The following is a 21,562-nucleotide window of genomic DNA, read 5'->3' as shown; positions in this document are numbered from 1 at the left end:
ATTATTTAATTAAAGGATCATTTAAAACATTTTAGTATAACATGGAGAAGAGATGTAAGACATGGTAAAGCATGTATCAATCTTGAAACAGACGACCCTCTATACGGACACGTTAATGACTGCGATATAACTGTGCATCTATGGAGGACAGAGATATAGGCAGGGTAGCCTATGTAATAAACAATTGAAAAAAAGAAAGTGAGAAGAACTGGCCAGCCTCACCTGATTGGTCGGTGTGGGAAAGACTCCGCCCAAACCGGATGTTTTACTGCATGTACGTACTGTTAGACGCTCAAGATTCATGTTTTTCTATTTACAATTTGCAGGTAATCCAACCAATTATTAAATCTTGACATGCCGTCGTAAAATATTCCCGAGGATGCAATCCGAAGAGAAGGACGCGTTTCCTTTTGTCGAGGACAGCTTTTCACGTTTTCCTTCGCAAAGTAATATATATGGACTATGTCAGGCTGGAGAGCAAGAGCTGCTGGCAGCAACCCTGAAAGGCAAAGTGGTGTGTTTCAGGTATCAAGAACTCCAACAAAAAATACGACCTGTTGCTAAAGAGGTACAGTTCACGTACATCCCAGGTGAGGACGAACAAACGGAACACTTTGCACACTTTATCAACTTGAATACTTTTGAGGTTCCCAAGACATGGGCCAGCACTTACTGGACAAGGCATGAGTTCATTAAACGCGATATCTATCTGCTCCTTCCTTGTCTTAGTTGATGCCGAGATTGTATCAATCGATGCCTTCAACAAATCTGCACCAAACAGAGGGCTGGTAGTAGGGATCACGTTTATAAAGGTATTTTGATTTCAAAGTGTGCCATATACTATTGTGATGATGTGAAATTGTGTCGACCTCTAGTCCGTTAGTGTTCATTTCAATGTGCATCAGGACTCTGGTGACAAAGCCACCCCATTTCTGAATATCTACTGTGACTATGAACCTGGCTCCGAGTTCAACCTGGAGTCCATCGCACGTGAGTCTGTGTTGTATGGTTTTATAATGTCCATTCACTTACTCATCTAATCCATCTTTGATCTTATCTACCTGTGATCCTTGACCTTCTTATCCATTGCCCAAATAGAGAGTTGCCTGAATCTGGAATTGCAGTTTACACCTTTCCAGCTCTACCACACAGAGTAAGTTTATTGGCAAACTACCATCCAAAATGATGACGCGTCATTATCACAGATTCTAAATATTTGAGAAAATAACATCATGACCTTTACATTTATCTCTCAGGTCTTTGCCGTTGAACAGAAGGGTGGGCTTAATGTTATTATCAGCCGATTTCAATCAAACGTTTAACATTGATACCTCAATCTTTAGGGTCCATTGTGAAGGTGGAGGACGCGAGACAGTGTTTCTGCTCAGCGGCCACGACCAGAAGATACACCTTTACAAAGAGGTCAAAACAGCGCTTGTGTGTGTTTGTGCGCGTTTCCCCGTGCTTGTTGATATTTTTTCAAAGTAGCATAGGCTGACCAGAGGCTTCCTGTGTCCACCAGAATGCGTCCCTCCACCAGTTTGAGGAGCAACCAGTGGAGAGGCTCTTTCCAGAGCTACAGAAGCTGCCTAGCAAGTTAGTCTGCCTCCTAGCACTTCCTTTTAATGTCTCTGGAAATATAGTTAGTTGTGGATTTATTAATTAAAGGCATGTCGGGTATGAATCACAAATGAATAAAAGGTTTTCATCTCAAACAGAGAACTGTTTAATCATGCGCAGCAGGTTGAAAGTTAAGAGTTTCTTTCACCTGAGACCATAATACATAATACAATAAGAACTTATTTCAGTTAAAAAAAACTTCCTCAGGGGGAGTCTTCCTTAGAAGACTACCTTGACTAAAGACAGCATTGTGTCCACAACACGAAGTGACTATAGGCACTGGCCGAAACAAACACAAAATAAACCACTCAAGTTCTCTCTCCCTCTGGTTGTATCCCATCATTAGTGTCCTGTGGCTGGACATGCTGAGTCTTCCCGGCGGCTGGAGATTCTCCACCTACGGTTGTCAGAACGGCTGCGTTGGACTGGCCCTGGTTGACCAGAGCAAGCCAGGTGAGATGGGACTCTGGTAGGATGGCAGGGGGCATGTGAGGGAAGGAGGGGGGCTTTAGGCCAAGATTCATGGTGATGTCTACCCCTGGGTGTAAATAAATGATGCATCATAATTCATGTGAACTTATATGAATAATGTTTCAGAAAACGTTCTGTGGAAATGATGATGAGTATTTTGAATCTGTGCATGTCCAGTTATATCAAAGAGATTTTATTTAATGTTAAAAATAACTATGTTAGATAATCGAATACCAAACAAGTTGTGGGGAAAGTCCTCATTCCTTCCATACTGAAACGGGAGGTGTTTCTTTTTCGGCTCTGTTCTGTGAATATAGGTGCAGAAGGTGTTGCAAGAGCTGGCAAGTGCTACAGGACGAGACCAGTATCCACGCGGGCGTATTCTCCCTGAACAGCGACTCCCCCAGCACCACAGCAGAGGTGAAAGGTAGGTGATTCCTCTTCCACAACAATAATTCATTTATAATAATAATAATAATAAATTCATTTTATTTGTTGAGCACTCTTCATTCTAAGCAGAATACCACCTCACTGCTAGATTGTGTAGTGGCTAGAGGGAAGCTACTGGGTATGATACAAAAGGTCTGGAGGCTTCCTGTAGTCATTCTTGATGCTCCCAGCGTGTAGGCCTAGCCCCTACCTGCACCCTAATGCTCCTCTAACTGGATTTAATGAAAGCCGCTGTGGGTAAAAGCCTTTGATAAATAAGTAAATAGTAATAGTATCAAAAAAATAAATTGAATTGTACATATATTTAATTCTAGATATAATTCTACAACACTCCATATGAAAAATAAACAGCATTTGGGAAAGATAAATGGTCCTTGTTTTACAGGCGAAGAAATGGGTAGTTACAATCTTCTGGTCACCAGCACTATAGAGACGGCTATTGTCTACAGGTAAGCATCAGTCGTGCATCTGCTATTCATTGTGGATGTAAACCCTTTAGTTGCATAAATGTAAAAGCACACAATTGAATAAATTAGAAAAATTAGGCCAGTGAGAAATCAGATACAAATATTAAAATGGTGTTTGTCTAAACAGGTGTGTAGGTAATGGCTTAAGTAAGAATTGATTGACATCACACCAGTGTAATCCACTGCATTTAATGTGTTTTAATCCTCCTCTGTTTGACCTGGAGGGGTCCCCATGGCAACCTGACAGTGACCAATGCTCAAACACAGACTTACAAACGTCCTCACTGCTGTTTTGTGGTTGGTTATTACCAGAGATATCCAGGAGCACGGTATGTCCCATCCAGAGTTCCTCCTGGAAAGCGACCAATGGGATGCAGTGCTTTGTGCCCTTGTCGTTGACCTGGATTTTGACGGGCAGAAGGAAGTGCTGATCGGAACCTATGGGCAGGTCCGTGGTGGGAGGGGCCTCTTGGGAGCTGTCACCTGAAAATGATTTCACCTATCAACAATTTTACCTTTTCTGTTTTTTACAATTAAATATGAGTTAATCGTTGTATAAATGGATACCGTACCAATTCTCCACTTCTGTATTTTTTTTCTTCTTCCAAACAGGAATTACTTTGCTATAAATTCCAGGAGCAGTCGCACAGTGGATCTGAAAGGCGGTTTCAAATGGTGTGGAGGCGGAGCTTCAAGAGCCCAGTGCTATCCATTACCTACTCGGACCTGACCGGGGACGGGCTAAAAGAGCTCGCTATTCTCACACTGAAGGGACTGCACATTATGCAGGTTTGTAATGACCACTGAAAACAAACACCACTTGTGTTTTGGCAAGGTTTAAGGTTGAGCTGAAAGAATCTTGGTTTGAATCCCAATTTCCACACAGCCTACCTGTAGGCATCCTTGAGCTAGGTTTAAATGAAAAAAAAAATAGTGTAAAAGTGTCTGCTAGGTGACATGACTACCCAAATGGAATCCAATGTCTCATTCCTAAATTCCCTTTTTTGTAAAAAGTGGTCTTCTTAATATATTCAGACATTTGAAGTCTGAAAGTCCCCCATTTGAAATATAGTCATTTTAAAAGGTTGTATCTCCCTCTCTGTTACCCAGCATTCCCTCTCCAGCACTGCTGATTTGGTTCTCCAGAGACTCTCCAGAAGACTGTCCATAATGACCCCTGGCTCTGAATTGTCTTCGGGTCACGATAGCCAGGATAAGGCCGACACAGTTAGGGCACCAGAGTCGACTTGCCAACCACCACCACCACCACCATGAAATAAAAGATTACGACCATCTGCTTGGCCTGAACCGCAGTCAACCTTCACCTTTTGGACTATTTAAAGATGTAGCTAAATAAATTAGTTAATTCACTTTTTGTTTGGATTAGTTACAACTTTTAGGAATTAGCCTCGTAGTTTGCCAAGAAAACACATACTGTATCGATATATTGCTTGATTGTAAATTATAAATAAAACTGTACATAAAGTTGTAAGACCTTCAACTCCTAGTCCAGGAACCCATATCTGCTTCTCATTTGTATTCACTGCACATTGCTTTGGATAGAAACGTCTTCCAAAAAAATCACACATGGGCCTACATTAAGTAATATTAATTTGATAAAACTTCAATAGTTTTTGCAATACATGTTTATTAAACCTCAATTGTATTGCGGTTAAAAATCTGGAAGTATAACTTGACGGAGACAGACTATTTTAAGCAGTTTTAATTTACATATCATTCAAACCCCATGCTAATTTTGGGGCTGATGAAGACGTTTTATATGTGCGTTGATTACACGAGATGTCCTCGTTCGCCTGCCAGTGGCACTGTGGTCCGCTCATGTTCGTTGGAAGAGATCGCTCTCTTGCACTACAAAGGCAACAATAACAACAGCTGCACTACTTATCAGATACCGACCCGGGACTTAAGAACACGGTACGGAAGATGGCGTGGACATAAAAAAATATTTATCCCACATATTTCTCTGCGGTAGTACATTGCGAGTTCACCATGGGGACAGTCCAGCATTGATTTGCAGCAAGACGTTGACGTGCTGAATTGTCGGAGGAGATTCTGTGTTTAAAGTAAAGTGTAGTGCGCGCGCTAATGAATTCATTTCCCTCAATGGGTTTTTATATTTAGCTTTAGCGCCGAGCACCTGGCAGCACGACCGCGGCCACCGCCGTCTGTCTCGTCCGTCGTTCGCGGTTGATAACATTTGAAGGGGAAAAACAAAACGGTCCAAACTTGCCGTTGTTATCGAGAAAACTCGCCCTTTTTTTTTTCCCTCGCTGCGCTTTTTTTTTTACGTGCTGAGGGGCGCCGTGGACCCGCACACTTTTTCCTGTTTAAATATATATCAGCGTTAACGGCTCGGAATGATGATGGCCGGTGGAGCCGTGGAACATAACGGGATATTTTCAAATGCCAACCTTCACGAACAACCGACCCACATGGAGTCTGAGCTGCCAGACTCCCGAAAACGGTCGCTGGAAACTCCGGCTGAGGAGGCTGGTTGTACCAAACGCACCAACACAGGAGGTAAGAGAGACATGAGTCACCCTATCGACACCCTGTCGACACGTCGGCTGAGGCCCGCACATCACACGGTATGCATCGTAAGGATCCTCTTTGTGGACACTTGGGAGACTATTTTTAACTCGCTCATCGGCCATAGGCCGAGATGACACTCACAGTGAACAGTGCGGTCCGTAGGCAAGTGTTGTAAGTTAGAACACCTGTCCGTTTTCAGAGTTACACTGATTCGTGCAGCCTCTCCGCTTGGTGTTGTCTTGAACCTAGTTTATGACTGCATGATGAACAGTGAGGTCAGCTATGAACATGAACCCCGGTCACACTGGAGCTCCACATCTGGATATATTCCATTGAATAGAAACGTGAGGGGTATAACGTTAGGGAAGTGAGAAACTTTCACATAAGTCCCAGCTGAATTATTCCACTACTACAGCCCTTTCCATTCGCTCAACCTTAAACATTTTACTATGTGGTTTCCAAAAAGTAAGTGGCTGCTAAAATATCGAGATTTATTCACTGTCGTCCTACTGTGGGTTTGGGTGTTTTGGAACACAGAATAGCATTAATTAGGCTAACTGTTAAGCTCACGCAATAACTATTGTCCTTGGTGACTGCTGCCTCGGGCTGTAATATTGGACACTTTTTAATAAACAACAATAGTATTTTAAGATTAGTGTTGTTTGACAGACAATTAACATTAATCTTAGGCTAGTAGTACAGCTCTATGAAAGGTTACATGGACTAATAGGACTTTAGCTGTCCCTTTAGTGCTCCTGCATACGGCCGACCTTCCAAGCAAATAATAATAAAAAAATGTTGACCCTTCCTTTTGACAATCATGAGAGCAAAGGTTTATTTGTGTACAGTTAATTTGTGTTCAATGTTTGTTATATACTAATTGATGAACTTGAGAATCAGGTTGGCATAAGACACCCACGAAGTAGGAGTTAATTGAAAGGTAGAGCTATTTCTGATGGGATATTGCTACACTTCATGAAGCTTCGTCATAGCTAAGTAGTGCATATTGTACTGCCAACACACCGCCGTAAGACCAGCAGAAGTCCTGCTAGTTATTGCACATTCCACACATAGAACATGGTTATCATTCATCAGTAGCAACAAGGCTTTAAATCCAAGTGTGGTAGCCCGGGTAAGGCTCAACACATTAGTAGCATGTTTGTTTATCCATATCCACGTTTCACCTTCACCGGTCAACCCATGGGGAGCTCATCTTAGATGAGTGCTGTGTTATCTGTCGTGGAGCGTAGACATGGCCATTTCTTCAACACTTGGTATGTTCAATTAACTGTTTTTGAATCCTTCATGTACTCGACTATCAGATTGTAGGCTAGTCAATGCTGGAGGCTTCCAACCAGTGGTGTTTCTGTGTGCAGGTTAGCACGTGGACATCCCATTTAAGGGTGAGGACAAGATGTGGTTTCATTATGTCCTATGTGATCTCAATGGACCATTATAACTCCGATAATAATATTTTAGATTATGCTTGTTCTGCTGCTTGTTCCCCATTTGCAACTTCATCGTTGCATCCAAGAATAAAAACATACTGAGAAGGCTCTTATTTTAATCTACTGAAAATTGATTTAAAATGGATGATTCAGCCTGGTACACTCCAAAATGCTGTATAAGCCAGTTGTGATGAACAGAAGGCGCAGACATTTTGATTGGAAAAAGAGGCACTATATAGAATTGTACCCGTGTGGTCCCTAAAATACCTCCTAAACTCTCCTTATTTCCTCACAATTAATTGTAGGGGGGAGGGGGTGGAAGCAATATTGACTAGCATAATTTTTAATTCACTAGAGGATACCATTTTGTTCTCAGGGGTAAACATTTTCCAGATGGCTACCAAAACAAGATATTGCTGTTCGGTGCAAAATCCTTAGTGAATCAACACACACATCTGATAAAATCCTTTTCATACAGGCTCAATACTGATGTTAGCTTACTATTCCATTATAGTTTTAACCAATTTGGGAAAATACGACTGAAACAATGTTTATTAAGATTGATGTTAATAATGCAAAAAGCTAATATAGGCATTATAAAAGAACTCGCATTTTAAATGTCATGCAACCTTGTACAGGTTTACACTCAATACCACAATCCAACCTAAATAAACCCCTTCTGCATCTATTTTGTATTACTAAACTAACAATGTTGGCTGTTAGTGTTTCACTTGTAACATCGCTTTGTTTATCCAGAACCATTCGTGTGTATTAGCTGAACCAGTGTGGCTGATTTCTGCTTTTGTTTTTAAGCATCACAAAGGAAGAGCTCAGAAACCAGCCATGGCAACCATGTTTTTAGATCCTCCCCCCACCCCTTCCCCACAAAAAAGCAATTGAAGAACTGCTTGCTGTTCATATAGATGGAGAGGCTATCGCAAATACACAGCACCAGGGTGTGTGTTACGCTGTCATAAATATGAACAAATTAACCTCACACGACCAACCCTCACTCAGTGTTTCATACGTTTGTATAACCTAGTGCCTGCCGAGAGGTAAACAGCCTAGCTAATACGCACCCTTCCCTTTAATCAGCAAACCCTTGACTGTGTCCGATATTGATCTCCATATTCAGACTGAATTGATCATTAACATGACCGCAGATACAACAAAAGAGGGGAAAGGAGGCTTGTGCTTTTTCCAAGCAAGAGCCTCTGCACATGGATTCCAGGTTCGACAGACAATTAATCCACAATAGACAAGGTATGGGAGGGGGGGAAATTACACTCTTATCAGCTACCCTGTTCTCCCTTCTAAATGAACATCCTTCATATTTTTTTTCTCCCGTGTTTTCTAATTTAACCTGTAATTAACTAGCAGATGTGAGTACATGACGTTGGCAAAGCGTCTTCCTCCAGATAGGTTGTGTCACCAAAAGGATTTAGTATGATCCCGTAATGTTGCTAATGGGAAGGTTGGCACGGACATGGGAGCTGTTGTTTGAATTCATTTATTTTATTATTTATCTTTTATTTTTTTGGGGGGGAGAAGGACACAGGTGCCCTTGCAGAGTGCCGTGACGTGAGCGGACTGTGAATTTGCCAGGTGGCGTCGAGAGAGATGGATAGAGCGAGAGAGAGTGAGAGAGAGAGATATAGAGGGGGAGATGGAGAGGGGCAAAGGAAAGGGAGAGAGAGAGAGAGATGAAGACAGAGGGAATCTAAAATCAAAGCAGAGATGGATAGACAATAAAGGGGAGCAGTGTTCACAGTGCCGGCTGTGTCCGTAAAGCTGGCGGATGTTTCAATCAATAAGATAAGCGTTATTGTTGAATTATCAAGGAGGCGTAGCCCCCCCACCCCCCCCCCCCCACCCACACACACAACCGCCACCATAAAAATAACCATGTGGGGCCACGATCACGTAGTTCTTGAGTTGAATAGAAAAAATGCACTTGTTTAAAAAAAGGAGTCCCATTTTAAGAGCCCCCACCCACCAAGAGAAAGCATTTGTACAGGGACCGGACCCCCGGCGCATCGACATGCACATTGCACCATTCGCATTACACTTATACCATTCACCGAGGATACTTCCAGTTCCCGCCGTAAGATTTATAGGCGTAGTGATTGGCTTCATCACCCCCCCCCCCCCCCATTCCTCCCCCCACCCCACCCAGTCCACCCCACCCCCTCCCACTCCCACCATTCTGCGGCACTGCCATTTGCAATGGTTGATGAGCCCCTCCGCCCCGCTCAAACATGGCCGTCTCTGGGATTTGGGATGGGGGGTTGGTGGGGGAAAAAAAAAAGAGGAAAGAAAGAGGGTTGGCGGGGGCGGGGTCGGGGGGGGGGGGGGGGGGGGTGGTGTAACACACATACACACACACACACACACACACACACACACTCTCAGACCGCCGCTATGTCGGCGTCGTCGGCGGCTTATGAGATCCACGCGACTGAAGGTCACTCAAGACGCGCTCGCCACTCCACCAAACGCTCCCGTGGCCACCTCACCTTTGTCACTTTCCACAAATAAAAGTGTGCATGTGAAGGGGTGCGGGGGGGGGACTGAATGGGCCGCCATACTTTATAGTGCTGCGTCAAAAGAGGCGGAGCACAGGGAGGGAGAAAATATATAATTTTTTTGGTACCGGCATCGGAGAGGGGCGGGTCCATGACGTGCTGTGGGGTTGGTTGGGTCGGGGGGGAGCAGGCTGCCGATTGGGCCAGGCAGGCGTCAGTCGCGCCGCGCTGCCGCAGACGGACAGGCCACTCGATGAATATGGATGAGAGCAAGTGAAAAGGGTGATGCGGCAGGGAAGACCCCCCCCCTCCCCGCCATCACCACCACCACCACCCGCTCCTCCTCCTCCTCCTCCTCCTCTGCCTTCAAACCGATGCAGGCTCGAACAATGCGTGCCGTCTTTCACTGAGAAACACTGAGAGTCTGCATTACCATTTTCTCAGACAATTGAGGCTCTGGCCAGCTGCAGGCATGGCTTGGATGTCACGGTGAAACCTATTTCTTTTTTTCTTTTTTGTTTTGTTTTATTGTTTTCGCGCACCCGCTGATGTATTGAGAACCCCGTCGAAAATACAACAAAAAAAAACCGGGTTGACTGGTCGCATTCCTCAACACCACCGTTGCACCTATGCCTGGTCTAACGCTAAGGAAAGCTTTAGTGATCGTACTCCGGCATTGATGGCCATCTGACAGAGAGAGGCACCGAAACAGCAGATCTCAGAATGGGTAAGAGTCAAACCACCTCTTTTCTCTATTCGTTTTCCTCTCTTTCTTGATTTCGTAATACAATATATATATATTTTTTTTTGGGGGGGGGGCGGGGGATATGACTTGTTGAATTGATCCGGTTGTGCTAAAACTACTTAAAAAAACAGCGTTGTCGGTTCGCCGCAGTTCAATTTGTTTCATTTAAATTGCTCATTTTTGGTCTACCGTCCTTGCCGTCCGTCAGCGGCAGGTTGGCCTATTGAAATGCATAGTGGGTACTTGGAGGGGTTATAGTGGGGAGGAGGGAGGACAGTCACAAGGCATTTCCTCCTGACCCACCCCCCTCTGGTGACTTAACTAAACACGTTTGGCTCAGTGTCCGTGTCCCTTTTCTCCCTCTCTCCCACCACTCTCTCCCACTCTCTTCCGAGCCTTGGCTGCAAGGGTTCTTCGCTTCGGGGGTGGGTGGGTGGTGGTTGTGGGTGGGGGTGAGGCGGGGGGGTGTACTGGGACTGCCAAACCCGGCAGGCGTTTGTCGTCCCCAGTGGGCCCACACTACTGCTCCCCATCTCCCCACTTCTCCCCGCTCCCTGGCGGGTTTTGCAGCAACAGATTGTCATGTTTACTCTGTTAGATGACACCATTAAAACCTGTTACTGTGATTTCCAAACACAAGGAATTAATTATTGACTAATGGCAGTGAGTAACGGCTGCGGGCTGGGTGACGGAGGTTGGCCCCGAGTGGCTACGCCGTGGTCGCTGGGGTTCTGGCTCCCCTGGCCGGAGACGGAGGGGAAAGTTACGCAGTGGGTCGTAGGTGTCGTCGCTCAACAACAGGTCTAGCTCCTACGCTGGAGATAGTTCCACGATGCACCACAGGATCATCTGGGCAGCCTCGCTAGCCAGAAAAAGGGACCTTTTGACAAAGAATTTCCATTGATCACCTCAGTCCCTCGCAGATTTCTCACCAAGGTCATCTTTATTGGCATTCATTGCCGGTAAAACAGAGAGCGGACTTCAACGTAGGGCAGATGTGTGCAGAAAGAGGCATCAAATAAACCCACTAATAGCGTGACGCCCAATCATTTACAGAAAAATTATGGGTTATTTGCAATTGTTGGCTTTGTAAGACATGCGCAAGCGATTCAATAGATCTCTTAACGTACGCTCTCGCATGCATGAGTCCGCTCCATAGCTTTCATGGGTAAACGTATTGGTGATCACCTGTGAATGTGCCTTGGTGATGTAAATGGTTAAGCAGACATCATGCATAGAAAAGATGGAGATGGACGAAGACCGGATGCAACGCGATGGGCATATTAATGGGAGCGGGCGAGCACAGCGTACATATCGGCTGTGAAATGCTTCGATGTCACAGTGTCATGTTCATTATGATCTGAAACTAATGAGTGCATTACAGAGGCAACAAGTCACCAGCCCAGGGTTCTCCAACCTCTGTCCAATCCTTCTTCACACACACACATACTTACGCACAGTCGCATTGCCCCCAACCCAATATGAGGGATGGCACGCAGTGGAATGGTCACAGACCTTGTGCCATTGACATTCTCCATCAAAAAATAAAATGAACTGTTGTACGAGCGCGGGTCGGTTTGTGAATGCGCAGCTGGTCGCGTACATGTGTTCCGTAGTGGAGTGATGTCATCCTCTCAAGGCAGCGAGGGGGGGAAAAAAGGGTCTGGACATGACGTCATTGCGATCGGAGCGTTGCAAGCAGAGGTCAAGAATTGGCAGTGAGAGGCACCGCGCTCCCAGTGCCTTCTTATACCGTCGTAGTACCCCCTTTTGAAGGGTGTCATTCGTGCACATTCTTCATTGCATGTGTTTGGTGGGAGTCACCGTGACTGAAAAAAAGGGGCCGAACCGCTTTCCACCTCTTCTCGTCAGCCCTGTCTCGGTGTGTTTGCACGATGACTGCTAAGTCAGAGTCCGTACACGGTGTGTGGCTGATTGCTTCTTTCATTATCAGCGCTCTAATTGTGGATGGGGAATTCTGTGGACGCACTTCACACCTCGCTGATTAAAGTCTTGATTAGTGGCGAAAAAAGGCAGAAAGGGGTATTGTTTTAATTGTAACATTTCTGTCCTGTTCTGTTTTGGATCTTTTTTAAGTTTCATCAATCATTGGCTGGCTTGAGCCTCTTTAAGCCACTGAAGTGGTTTCCAAAATGGAGGAGATTGAGGCGGTGTTGGCAGTGTACCCTCGGAACAAATCTCTGGGATTGTATCCCATATGCTTTCATCACTTCCTCTCATTACTCGGGATCATGCCGTATTGGCTCCCTCCACGCACAGCATAGATATCGGTTGTGTGTGTGTGTGTGTGTGTGTGTGTGTGTATTGTATCTCGTTGTCCAGAACCCTGTGAGTGTGTGTGTGTGTGTGCATGCGTGTGTACATGTGTGTGTGTCTATGTGTGCGTGTGTCTTTGTGTGTGTGTACCTGTGCGTGTGTGTGTGCGTGCGTGCGTGCGTGCGCGCGCATGTGTTTGTATTGTAACATGCCCAGGTATACAGCTTGTTGAATAATTATTAAGTGAGTATGAGTCCTAATCATGCTTCTCTGTAATTATCGTGGAATGCTACAGAACTCTGAATGGGGTTTGTTCTGACCTTTTTGGTTTCCATACAGCAGGTTTTCAGAGGTGGCTGAAAACTTGAAAACGGTTAAATTTAGTCCTCTGCAAAACTGGAAAGGAGGTCAACTTTTACTCCGCTGGAAATCTGGGACAGAACATAGAGCACGCCACCAATCTCTGATTATAGCGATGTGGTTCTGATTATGTTGTACTGAAGGTCACCAAGAATCTCATTTTATGACATAGCCTGCTCAAAGAACCAAGTCTACAACAACATCACAACAACATGACAACCAGACGACTTGTATTACATCTAAAAAGCCTCATGTTACCATATCACAATTTTACTTCCTTTTTTTGGAAGGCCTATAATGATGACCAGAACCACTCTAACGTGTGTGTGTGTGTGTGTGGTGTGTGTGTGTGTGGGTGTGTGTGTGTGTGTGTGTGTGTGTGTGTGTGTGTGTGTGTGTGTGTGTGTGTGTGTGTGTGTGTGTGTGTGTGTGTACATGCCCCTCTATTTCCCCATCCCTCAGAGGAGGGTGAGTACTTCCTGAAGGTTCTGATCCCCAGCTATGCAGCCGGCTCTATAATTGGCAAGGGCGGCCAGACCATCGTACAACTGCAGAAAGAGACGGGAGCCACCATCAAGTTGTCCAAATCCAAAGACTTCTACCCAGGTAGGCGCTTGCATTCAGTCACCAATCATATCACTGTTTGGTCACCATTTAAAAAAGTGTTGTCTACTGCGTATCGACCAAGGGGGCAGTAATTGGAAGATGACGCCATGCAGTCCTGCTGTGTTTGTTTGAACGACCGTAAAACACAACATAGGTCGCACATTCTTATCGTGTAACACGTGTAAGTGAATACTGTGTCAGATGCAATTCAACCCTGAAGGTAATTTCGTTTCAATTTGCCGGTATGTGGGTGTGTGTGTAGCAGGTCAGCTGCTGCCGGTGCACGTGGTCAGTATTTATCGCATATTTTAACGTGTTTAAACTGTTGCAGAACAACATAATGCACACAAAAGTAAAAGATAGTAGCAGCCAATATGGTATTGAGAGCGGTCAGAGAGAAAAAATAACAAGCTCACAAGCAGAAGACATACTGACCGCATGAGTCATGGACATTCCATGTTTCTGCTCCCTAGACTCAAACATTCTAGGAAGGAGAAACATGGAAAGGGATGGAATCCGGTCCAGCCTCTACTGTACGTAGGGCTGGACCCACCCACTGCCCGAGCAACCCCATCCCGGGAACAGAAACGCCTCGATCTTGTAGGGAAAGTGTGTGTTTGTCCTTCATGCCTCAGAGGGCACCTCAACCTGCTGAGCATTAATAGGAGCTGAGAGTCGGTTGATTAGGTCCAGATGTCTTCTGTGATAACTGATGAAGCCAAATACTTCCTGTTTTAAAAATAGATGCACAGTGCTGCGTTTTTGTTATAGTTTTTCTCTGCAGGGAAATTGGTCACTGTAAAGTGTTACTACAGTGAAACGCACATACCAGAGTTGGTTATGCTTTTCCTTTTTTTAATACCATGATTTATAGTTGATTATGGAAGACATGAAATTATCAAATCCATCTGAAATCATTGCACAACACATGGGATCGTATAAATCTCTAGTGGAGCTATACTAGCTCCACTCTGTTCTATGCTTAATTATTTTTTATTATTCACATTTTTATTGGTAGAAAATAAACATTTCTTGGCCAAAACAGCTTGCCTTTTATTTTTATTATCGCGTGTTATGTGTGAAATACTGCATTTCACTTGGCAATGCATCGCGCCGCGGTTCCAGATGGGGGAGAAATAAGATGGACAAGCGTGTGCGTGCTTCCACGCATTCCTCTGTGTTCGCCTCCAGTTGGAAATAAGCTAGCCTTGAAAGAGACCACGCATGTGTACAGCAATGTCTCTGGAGAAAAAAAAGAAAAATATAATAATTGTTACTTTGGTTGGCATGGGAACCAATGAAAGGAGTTACATGTATCCTTGATTCTGCCTTTAGTCTGTAGTCAACACCTGCTCCCCCCCATCCCCCTACTCATTACTGTGATGAGTGAGAAGAGGAGTTTAGAGCGAGAGAGAGAGCGAGAGAGAGAGGGGTGCTGGCAAGCTTTTGATTGGACGCTGTCCTGGCCCACCAAGTAAAGTGACCACTACCATACACTGCACAATGGTTTCTCTACAGCCCCTCTTACAATGGTGTCAATGTAGGCTACCACTTAAAAAAAACCCAAAAAGAAACCACTGAACTTAACGCAGGCGGCCCCAGCTGTATGGAGCTATAAGGAATCGCAACCTATTCGCATTTCTTCTCATTTTACATAATCAATTATTTTGTCCTTTGTGCTGGCTAACATGCCACGCTAATGCCGTTACACTTAGGTCATGCCCTCAGCTGTTATAGAGGGGGGATATATGGCTTAGGAAGATTTATCCCAGAGCTCGCGCAAATGCCGCTATCACTCCCGGCAACCGAATGAGCTGGAGGAGACAACACAATAGATACTGCCTTTCTTTCACTCGCATGCCATGCTGCGGTGACTCCACTCTTTCTGGGATCCCTCCCCTGGACATGAGAAGAAAGAGAATAGAGCGAAAGCCCCGTGAATTCAATGGTTCTTGTTAGATGGGAGCTGTGCAAACCGCTGGGCCCGCTGTTACAGACAGAGATGGATGGCAGGAGATAGTGAAGGGTGTGGATGATGCATGATTATTTTGTAAGGTGTGTGTGTGTGTATGCCTGTCTGTGTCGTGTGTGTGTGTGTCTGTGTGTGTGTGTGTGTGTGGGGGTCTTTGTCGTGTGTGTCTGTGTTTTCATCGTGTTTGTGTGTGTGTGTTTGTGTGTCTGTGTCGTGTGTGTGTGTGTGTTGGGGGCGGAGCTGCTGGAGGGGTAGTTTTGAGGGGAGGGGGGTTCAGGCCCAGAAATAGCCTGCTCCAATCCCTCTCTCTGTGGACGTGACCCTGTCCCAGCTGTACTCCGGCAGCCTCGATGCAAGCCAACTTTCCCCTCTCTCCTTCTCTGTCTTTCTCCCTTGCTCTTCTTCTTCTCCCGGAAGTTTCATAGTTTTAAGAGTTGGCACCAGTGAACAGAAAGACATTGCGCCACGACCAAAAGTTATTAATTTGGAAGGTTGCGACATCGCATTGAAGTGATCAGCTCCTCCGTTTTTGGCTTCACACATGATTTACTGTTGCGATTCTATTGTCGCAACAGTTTCTGCAATTTTACCCCAGCCTGTATCGACGTGACATTTTTCCGTATTCAACAACTCATAATGTAGATTAAAATTAAACCCACACACACCCACATTCGTAAGTGCTTCACAGACGCGCACGTCTGATGCATCCACATGAAATTAAAGCAGCTACAAATAGTGCTGTGTGAATTCTTAATTTGAACAAAAAATGCTTTGTCTGGCTTGCCATCAGCCTAGCTAGCTTAACCATGTTAGCTAGTGTGTGTGTGTGACCTTATACTGGAAGAGCTTTGATATTATCTATGTGGATAGAATTACACTCATTCACAAACTCTCGTATTCAGCACAATGGGCTTTTGTTTGCTTCAAGAAAGTGTCATGTTTTATAGTGAAATGTGATTATTATCTATTTACTGTATTATTTATTTATATTGCATCATGGAATTTTTCCAAGGTCAAATAGTGCTGACTACAATTCCCCATTCTGTCCAATTTCGCTCTGGGCTATTTACAAACCTCTCGAAGTAGCCTACATGGGACGATAAAAAAAACAACGTAATTATCCACAGCTTTTAACGACGCGCAACATCCAGCAGTCACGCTGGGCCTCCTCGTATATACCTTCTCCCGTCCACCCGGGCAGACGGCACTGCCATCCTGCACCATATTTCACCCGGACTCTACAGGAAGCCAAAAACAAGTACGCACACGGGCACAGCGAGCTCTACAAAATGATGAGTGCGCTGAAAAACTACGCTGTCCATCATGTCCTACCCAAACACATCAGGCAGGAGCACAGATTGGAACCACGCCATGTATAGACTGTTAAAGATGGGAGATGCAGCTGAATTCACCAGGAGAGGCTTTGGATAGGAGACTGCCCTGAATTACTAAATGCTGAAAAAAATTATATATATGGAATTATATGTAGTATATGACAAGAGGGGGGGGGGGGGGATGCTCTTAACTGGTGTATATTGGTCATCGTGGTTCGAATAGATCAGTAGATTAGTTACTTAACTCGGTTAAATGCAAGCATGCCAGCAGGAACACAAATGCAAGGCAATGACATGGTAAAACGGCAAACATTTCTCACCGTGCGATCCTCGCCTGCCGTTTTGCTCTGCTCGTCACTTTAAAATTCAGATGAATAATTCCTAATTAACAAGACGTCGAGAGTTTGAATGACGCCGCGTGCCACCCGGCAGGCACGTAAGAAATCACCTAGATGAGCGCCACATTGAATCCCAGCCCCGACTGGTGACCATTAGCAGAGTTTAATGGAGAAGGCCGGGCTGTCTGGTGATGGATCACTCTGTCGACCTGGGGCTACAGCACCACTTGAGGACGATTGGAGGTTAGGGAGGGAACCAAACGAGGTACGCACTCAGACACACGGTCTGTACCGTCGATGGGACTCAAAACGCTGCCCTTCTGCTTAACCGTATGAGGGGCAACCCCTGTCTAATCTTGGTGGCCTGAAAAACACTATTTAACTTAATACTGTAATTTGACATGAGTTAACTTACTGTTGTACTGTGTTTCAATTGTTATACATGGTCAATAATATCTTCAAATAATAGGTCTAAATAATATTTGCTGATGCCTATTCATTCCTCATGAAAATGCACAAACTAAATAGCTAAAATAGCTACAATTTGTGTATTGATTGGCAACCATGGGTAAATCCCATCTATGTGAGTTTTTCGATGTTCATTCCTTGAGGAAAATCCCAGTTCCAATGTGTTCTCTTTCTGTGTTATTATTATCCAGCTCTGTTTTTTTTCCTCATTAGTGCAGTGTGTATCGGTTTTCCCCTTTTCGATATCCTTGCTCAATCATTCAGATGTAATAACAAATTCAAATAGTCTCTTGGTTCTATAATTCATTCTATAATCAAACCAGATTTTAGTGCCAATCAAATTATGTAGTCTGAGACCCGTTGGACTCAGTATGAGTTAGCTTCCAATTGTTGCAATTGAAATGCGCATGGAGACTATCGCCAGTGCAATGCATTACTAATGTATGGTCAACAGCCCCTTCGTTTTATTGCTGTTATAAAAAGCAGCAGAGTTGGGTGTTCAAGTGAGAGAGAGAGAGAGAGAGAAAATGAGTGAGGGAGACAGAGAGCGAAAGAGAGAGTGAATGCAATAAAAAAAGGAAACGGCTCACACAAGCATTTAAAAAGGGATTTGGTGTTGCATTACCTGTTACTACTCCATGGCCCCCTCACCATGGTAACGGAATGCTGGAAGGGTCTTTAGCGTGGAAGACCCTACTAATAGATAGAGAATAGACTGAGAACGAGTGTGTGGTCTGTTGGAACCACCAGCCCTCTACACACTTCCACAGACCCTGAATGGTTTACGTCATCAGTGGGGAATGCTTTATATCTCCGTAGCTTGCTAACCAAGCATATTCTTTCTTCCTCTTTTTTTATTTTATTATACATTTTCTTTCATGCAGCTGTTTTTCGGTTGAATGTGTGAATGGAAAAAAACAAGGGGGATGGTTGAGCGACTTTCCCTTTTTATCTATAAATATAAATGAAAACCTGGGTTTTCCTTTTTGGCACATTGCCTATCCACACTACTGGATCCGGTGGTTCTTTAACCTCTGCCTTCCCTCCCCCACACAGGAACAACAGAGCGTGTGTGTCTGATACAGGGTACCGTGGAAGCTCTAAATGGCGTCCACAACTTCATCGCGGAGAAGGTCCGCGAGATGCCCCAGAGTGCCCAGAAGAGTGAGCCTGTGAGCATACTACAGCCACAGACCACCGTCAACCCCGACCGCGTTAAACAGGTACAAAACACGCTCACTGTCAACCCTGTAGCGACACACAGAAACCCGCATGAGCTATGCAGCCTGCCCCCCCCCATGCTTGTAAATCACTCTTTTAGCACCTCGAGTGAATGGCATGCCGTACGTGTCTCCGTTATGTCTAGCCGTTAATGTGTGCATATACGGATCATTAGGATGCCTTACCTGGTCCTGGTGTCTTGTGTTTATGAGTCGCTAGGCGTGGTGGTTCCCTGAGGCCGTGACCCCGTAGCGTGGCAGAGGTCAGGAGAATGTAAGGCCACAAGGGTTATTTTTACCCCCCAGTCTTTCATAGTTAGACATTAGCCAAGTGGCAGCTGCAGTTTAAACCCCTGGGATTAGTGAAGTGCTGAGTAAAGCCAGAGCGACTGTAGTAAACTGACTCAGTGAGATTCGTCTCCCCTGTCCCTCATTGCTCCACTTAAAAGACTCCCATCTCCTCTCCCCTTATCTTTTTTCGTTCGATTTCAATCTCTCCGTTTCCTCCTGCAGGCTAAACTGATAGTGCCCAATAGCACAGCCGGGCTTATCATTGGCAAAGGAGGCGCGACAGTAAAGGCAGTGATGGAACAGTCAGGGGCTTGGGTGCAGCTCTCCCAGAAGCCCGAGGGCATCAACCTGCAGGAGCGGGTGGTCACCATTAGCGGGGAGCCCGAGCAGAACCGCAAGGCCGTGGAAATCATAGTTCAGAAGATCCAGGAGGATCCTCAGAGCAGCAGCTGCCTCAACATCTCCTACTCCAACATCTCTGGCCCCGTGGCCAACTCCAACCCCACGGGCTCCCCTTACGCCAACTCCGCCGAAGTGCTGCCAAACGCAGCCGCGGCTGCCGCCACCGCCTCCAGCCTCCTGGGACAGGCCGGCCTGACGGGAATGGGCACGTTCCCAACGGCCATGTCCAGTTTCTCCGGCAACGACCTGCTGGCCATCACCTCTGCGCTAAACACCCTGGCCAGCTACGGCTACAACACCAACACCTTGGGCCTGGGCCTCAACCCGGCAGCCGCCTCCGGTGTCCTCGCCGCCGTGGCCGCCAGCGCAAACCCCGCCGCCGCGGCCGCAGCTAACCTCTTAGCCTCCTACGCTAGCGACGCCTCCGGCGGACACCCGGCGGCGGGCCTGGGCGGGTTCTCGCTGGGCTCCCTGGCCGCCGCCACCGGGGCTTCCAACGGCTACCTGAACGCCTCGTCCCCACTGATGGCGTCCTCCCTCCTGGCCGCCGAGAAGCTGGGCGACGGTGCCAAGGACGTGGTTGAGATCGCCGTGCCGGAGAACCTGGTGGGCGCCATCCTGGGGAAAGGAGGGAAGACGCTGGTGGAGTACCAGGAGCTGACCGGCGCCCGCATCCAGATCTCCAAAAAGGGGGAGTTCATCCCGGGCACGCGGAACCGTAAAGTTACCATCACAGGGTCCCCGGCCGCCACGCAGGCCGCGCAGTACCTGATCAGCCAGAGGATCACGTACGAGCAGGGCGTGCGCGCCACCAACCCACAGAAGGTGGGCTAAAATTGAAAAAAAAGGAGAAGAGGATAGAAAAGGAATGATGAAGGTGGAAGGAAGTCGATAGGGTCACTGATTGGGGGGGGGGGGTAGGTAAGAAAAAAAGAAAAAATAACGAAACGCCCAAATATCTGTTCAATATTTCGGTTTCAAACGAGGGAATCGCAGAAGGAGGAGGCGGGGGGGCGGGGGAGACAACCAAGATAAATGTGTGTGATATGTGAATGTGTTTTTAGGAGTGACGTCCTGATGTTTTTTAAAAGAGTCTGTCGAGTCCTTTTGACGACGGTGATCAGAGTAATGCTGAACTGGTCCACTGCCAAGCTGCAGATTCAACGGCTGAGCCTCCAGTTTTCACCCTTCCTCCAAAACCTTAGAGCTGTTTTTATTTTATATCTTTATTTTTCTTCTTCTTTTTATGTTTTTTCTTTTTTCTCTGGGTTTGATTTCAGATCTTTAGCCGTGAACCCCTAGGCTTCCGGTGAGTGGCGCGTGCCAGACGAAAGGGCCGGTCGGCTTGTAAAGCGGGCCGGCCCACCTCGCTCTCTGTAGACAGTGGCGTTACGGCATTGTTTACCAGGGGGACCAGGTTCCTGTGACGAGCACCTGAGGCCACCTCAGGCTATGAGGGAGCAATGTCGAAGTATCATTTAAAAGAAAAAAGGAAGTCGCTATCTATTTTGACATATGTTGAATTCTTGCTCACAGCATAATTGAAGTTTTCAAACGAGTTTCTTGGGGTATTTTATATTTCTTTCTTTATTTATTATTGACGTGGTCTCATTCAAACACAAATAGATTATTTAAGCCTGTGAATTCAGGTTGACCTGAATGTAAAAACAACGTTAGCCTATTGCTCTTTTTTTATTTACAGGGATCAAATATTGTGTTGCAGTGAACAAAATGTATAATCTGAACCCAGTCTGAACTTTTACAGTTATTGTCGTGTATAGCGCGTATAGTTCAGGGGTTAAAAAAAATAACCAATGTGAGAGGACAGAGGAGACACACAGGAATGTATAAATATATTTTACATGAACACACTAAGATGAAGCTCCCACAAACGCACAAACATTTTTCGCATCTCCACAGCAACGGACAGAAACAAATGTTAACCAACCCTTTCTTGGTGCTATACCATTGGGCATACGAATCTGTTACCATCGACACCCAAAATCTGAATCTTG

The 21,562-nt window shown here is 45.7% G+C and overlaps 2 protein-coding genes across 2 annotated transcripts; both read left to right on the top strand.

Annotated features, from left to right (window-relative positions):
• The first annotated feature begins 231 nt into the window (after nt 1-231).
• Nucleotides 232-4,555, top strand: kptn (kaptin (actin binding protein)). Its single transcript, XM_056594836.1, has 13 exons — nt 232-590; nt 730-812; nt 906-990; nt 1,099-1,153; nt 1,344-1,422; nt 1,523-1,596; nt 1,967-2,089; nt 2,409-2,511; nt 2,693-2,774; nt 2,927-2,990; nt 3,321-3,456; nt 3,621-3,797; nt 4,119-4,555. Exons 1-13 carry the CDS (start codon nt 380-382, stop codon nt 4,281-4,283), a joined length of 1,437 nt encoding a protein of 478 aa, XP_056450811.1. The 5' UTR covers nt 232-379; the 3' UTR covers nt 4,284-4,555.
• Nucleotides 4,556-4,721: 166 nt separating this feature from the next.
• On the top strand, nt 4,722-20,421 carry LOC130385628 (RNA-binding protein Nova-1-like). Its single transcript, XM_056594248.1, has 4 exons — nt 4,722-5,549; nt 13,379-13,522; nt 18,691-18,857; nt 19,368-20,421. The coding sequence occupies exons 1-4, from the start codon at nt 5,387-5,389 to the stop codon at nt 20,379-20,381; spliced, it is 1,488 nt and encodes a 495-aa protein (XP_056450223.1). The 5' UTR covers nt 4,722-5,386; the 3' UTR covers nt 20,382-20,421.
• Nucleotides 20,422-21,562: the final 1,141 nt, after the last annotated feature.

This window comes from Gadus chalcogrammus, chromosome 7, assembly GCF_026213295.1.
Source record: "Gadus chalcogrammus isolate NIFS_2021 chromosome 7, NIFS_Gcha_1.0, whole genome shotgun sequence".
In the NCBI taxonomy this organism is placed as follows: domain Eukaryota; kingdom Metazoa; phylum Chordata; class Actinopteri; order Gadiformes; family Gadidae; genus Gadus; species Gadus chalcogrammus.
Note: the sequence above shows the minus strand (reverse complement) of the source record. Positions and strands in the feature narration are given on the sequence as shown.

Bases quoted from the DNA above. Each gene is read 5' to 3' on its own strand.
- LOC130385628 (XM_056594248.1), top strand. From the start codon at position 5,387: ATGATGATGGCCGGTGGAGCCGTGGAACATAACGGGATATTTTCAAAT. The intron at 13,523-18,690 runs GTAGGCGCTTGC...TCCCCCACACAG, and splicing joins ATCCAAAGACTTCTACCCAG to GAACAACAGAGCGTGTGTGT. The intron at 18,858-19,367 runs GTACAAAACACG...TTCCTCCTGCAG, and splicing joins ACCCCGACCGCGTTAAACAG to GCTAAACTGATAGTGCCCAA.
- kptn (XM_056594836.1), top strand. From the start codon at position 380: ATGCAATCCGAAGAGAAGGACGCGTTTCCTTTTGTCGAGGACAGCTTT. The intron at 591-729 runs GTGAGGACGAAC...TCCTTGTCTTAG, and splicing joins ACAGTTCACGTACATCCCAG to TTGATGCCGAGATTGTATCA. The intron at 813-905 runs GTATTTTGATTT...AATGTGCATCAG, and splicing joins TAGGGATCACGTTTATAAAG to GACTCTGGTGACAAAGCCAC.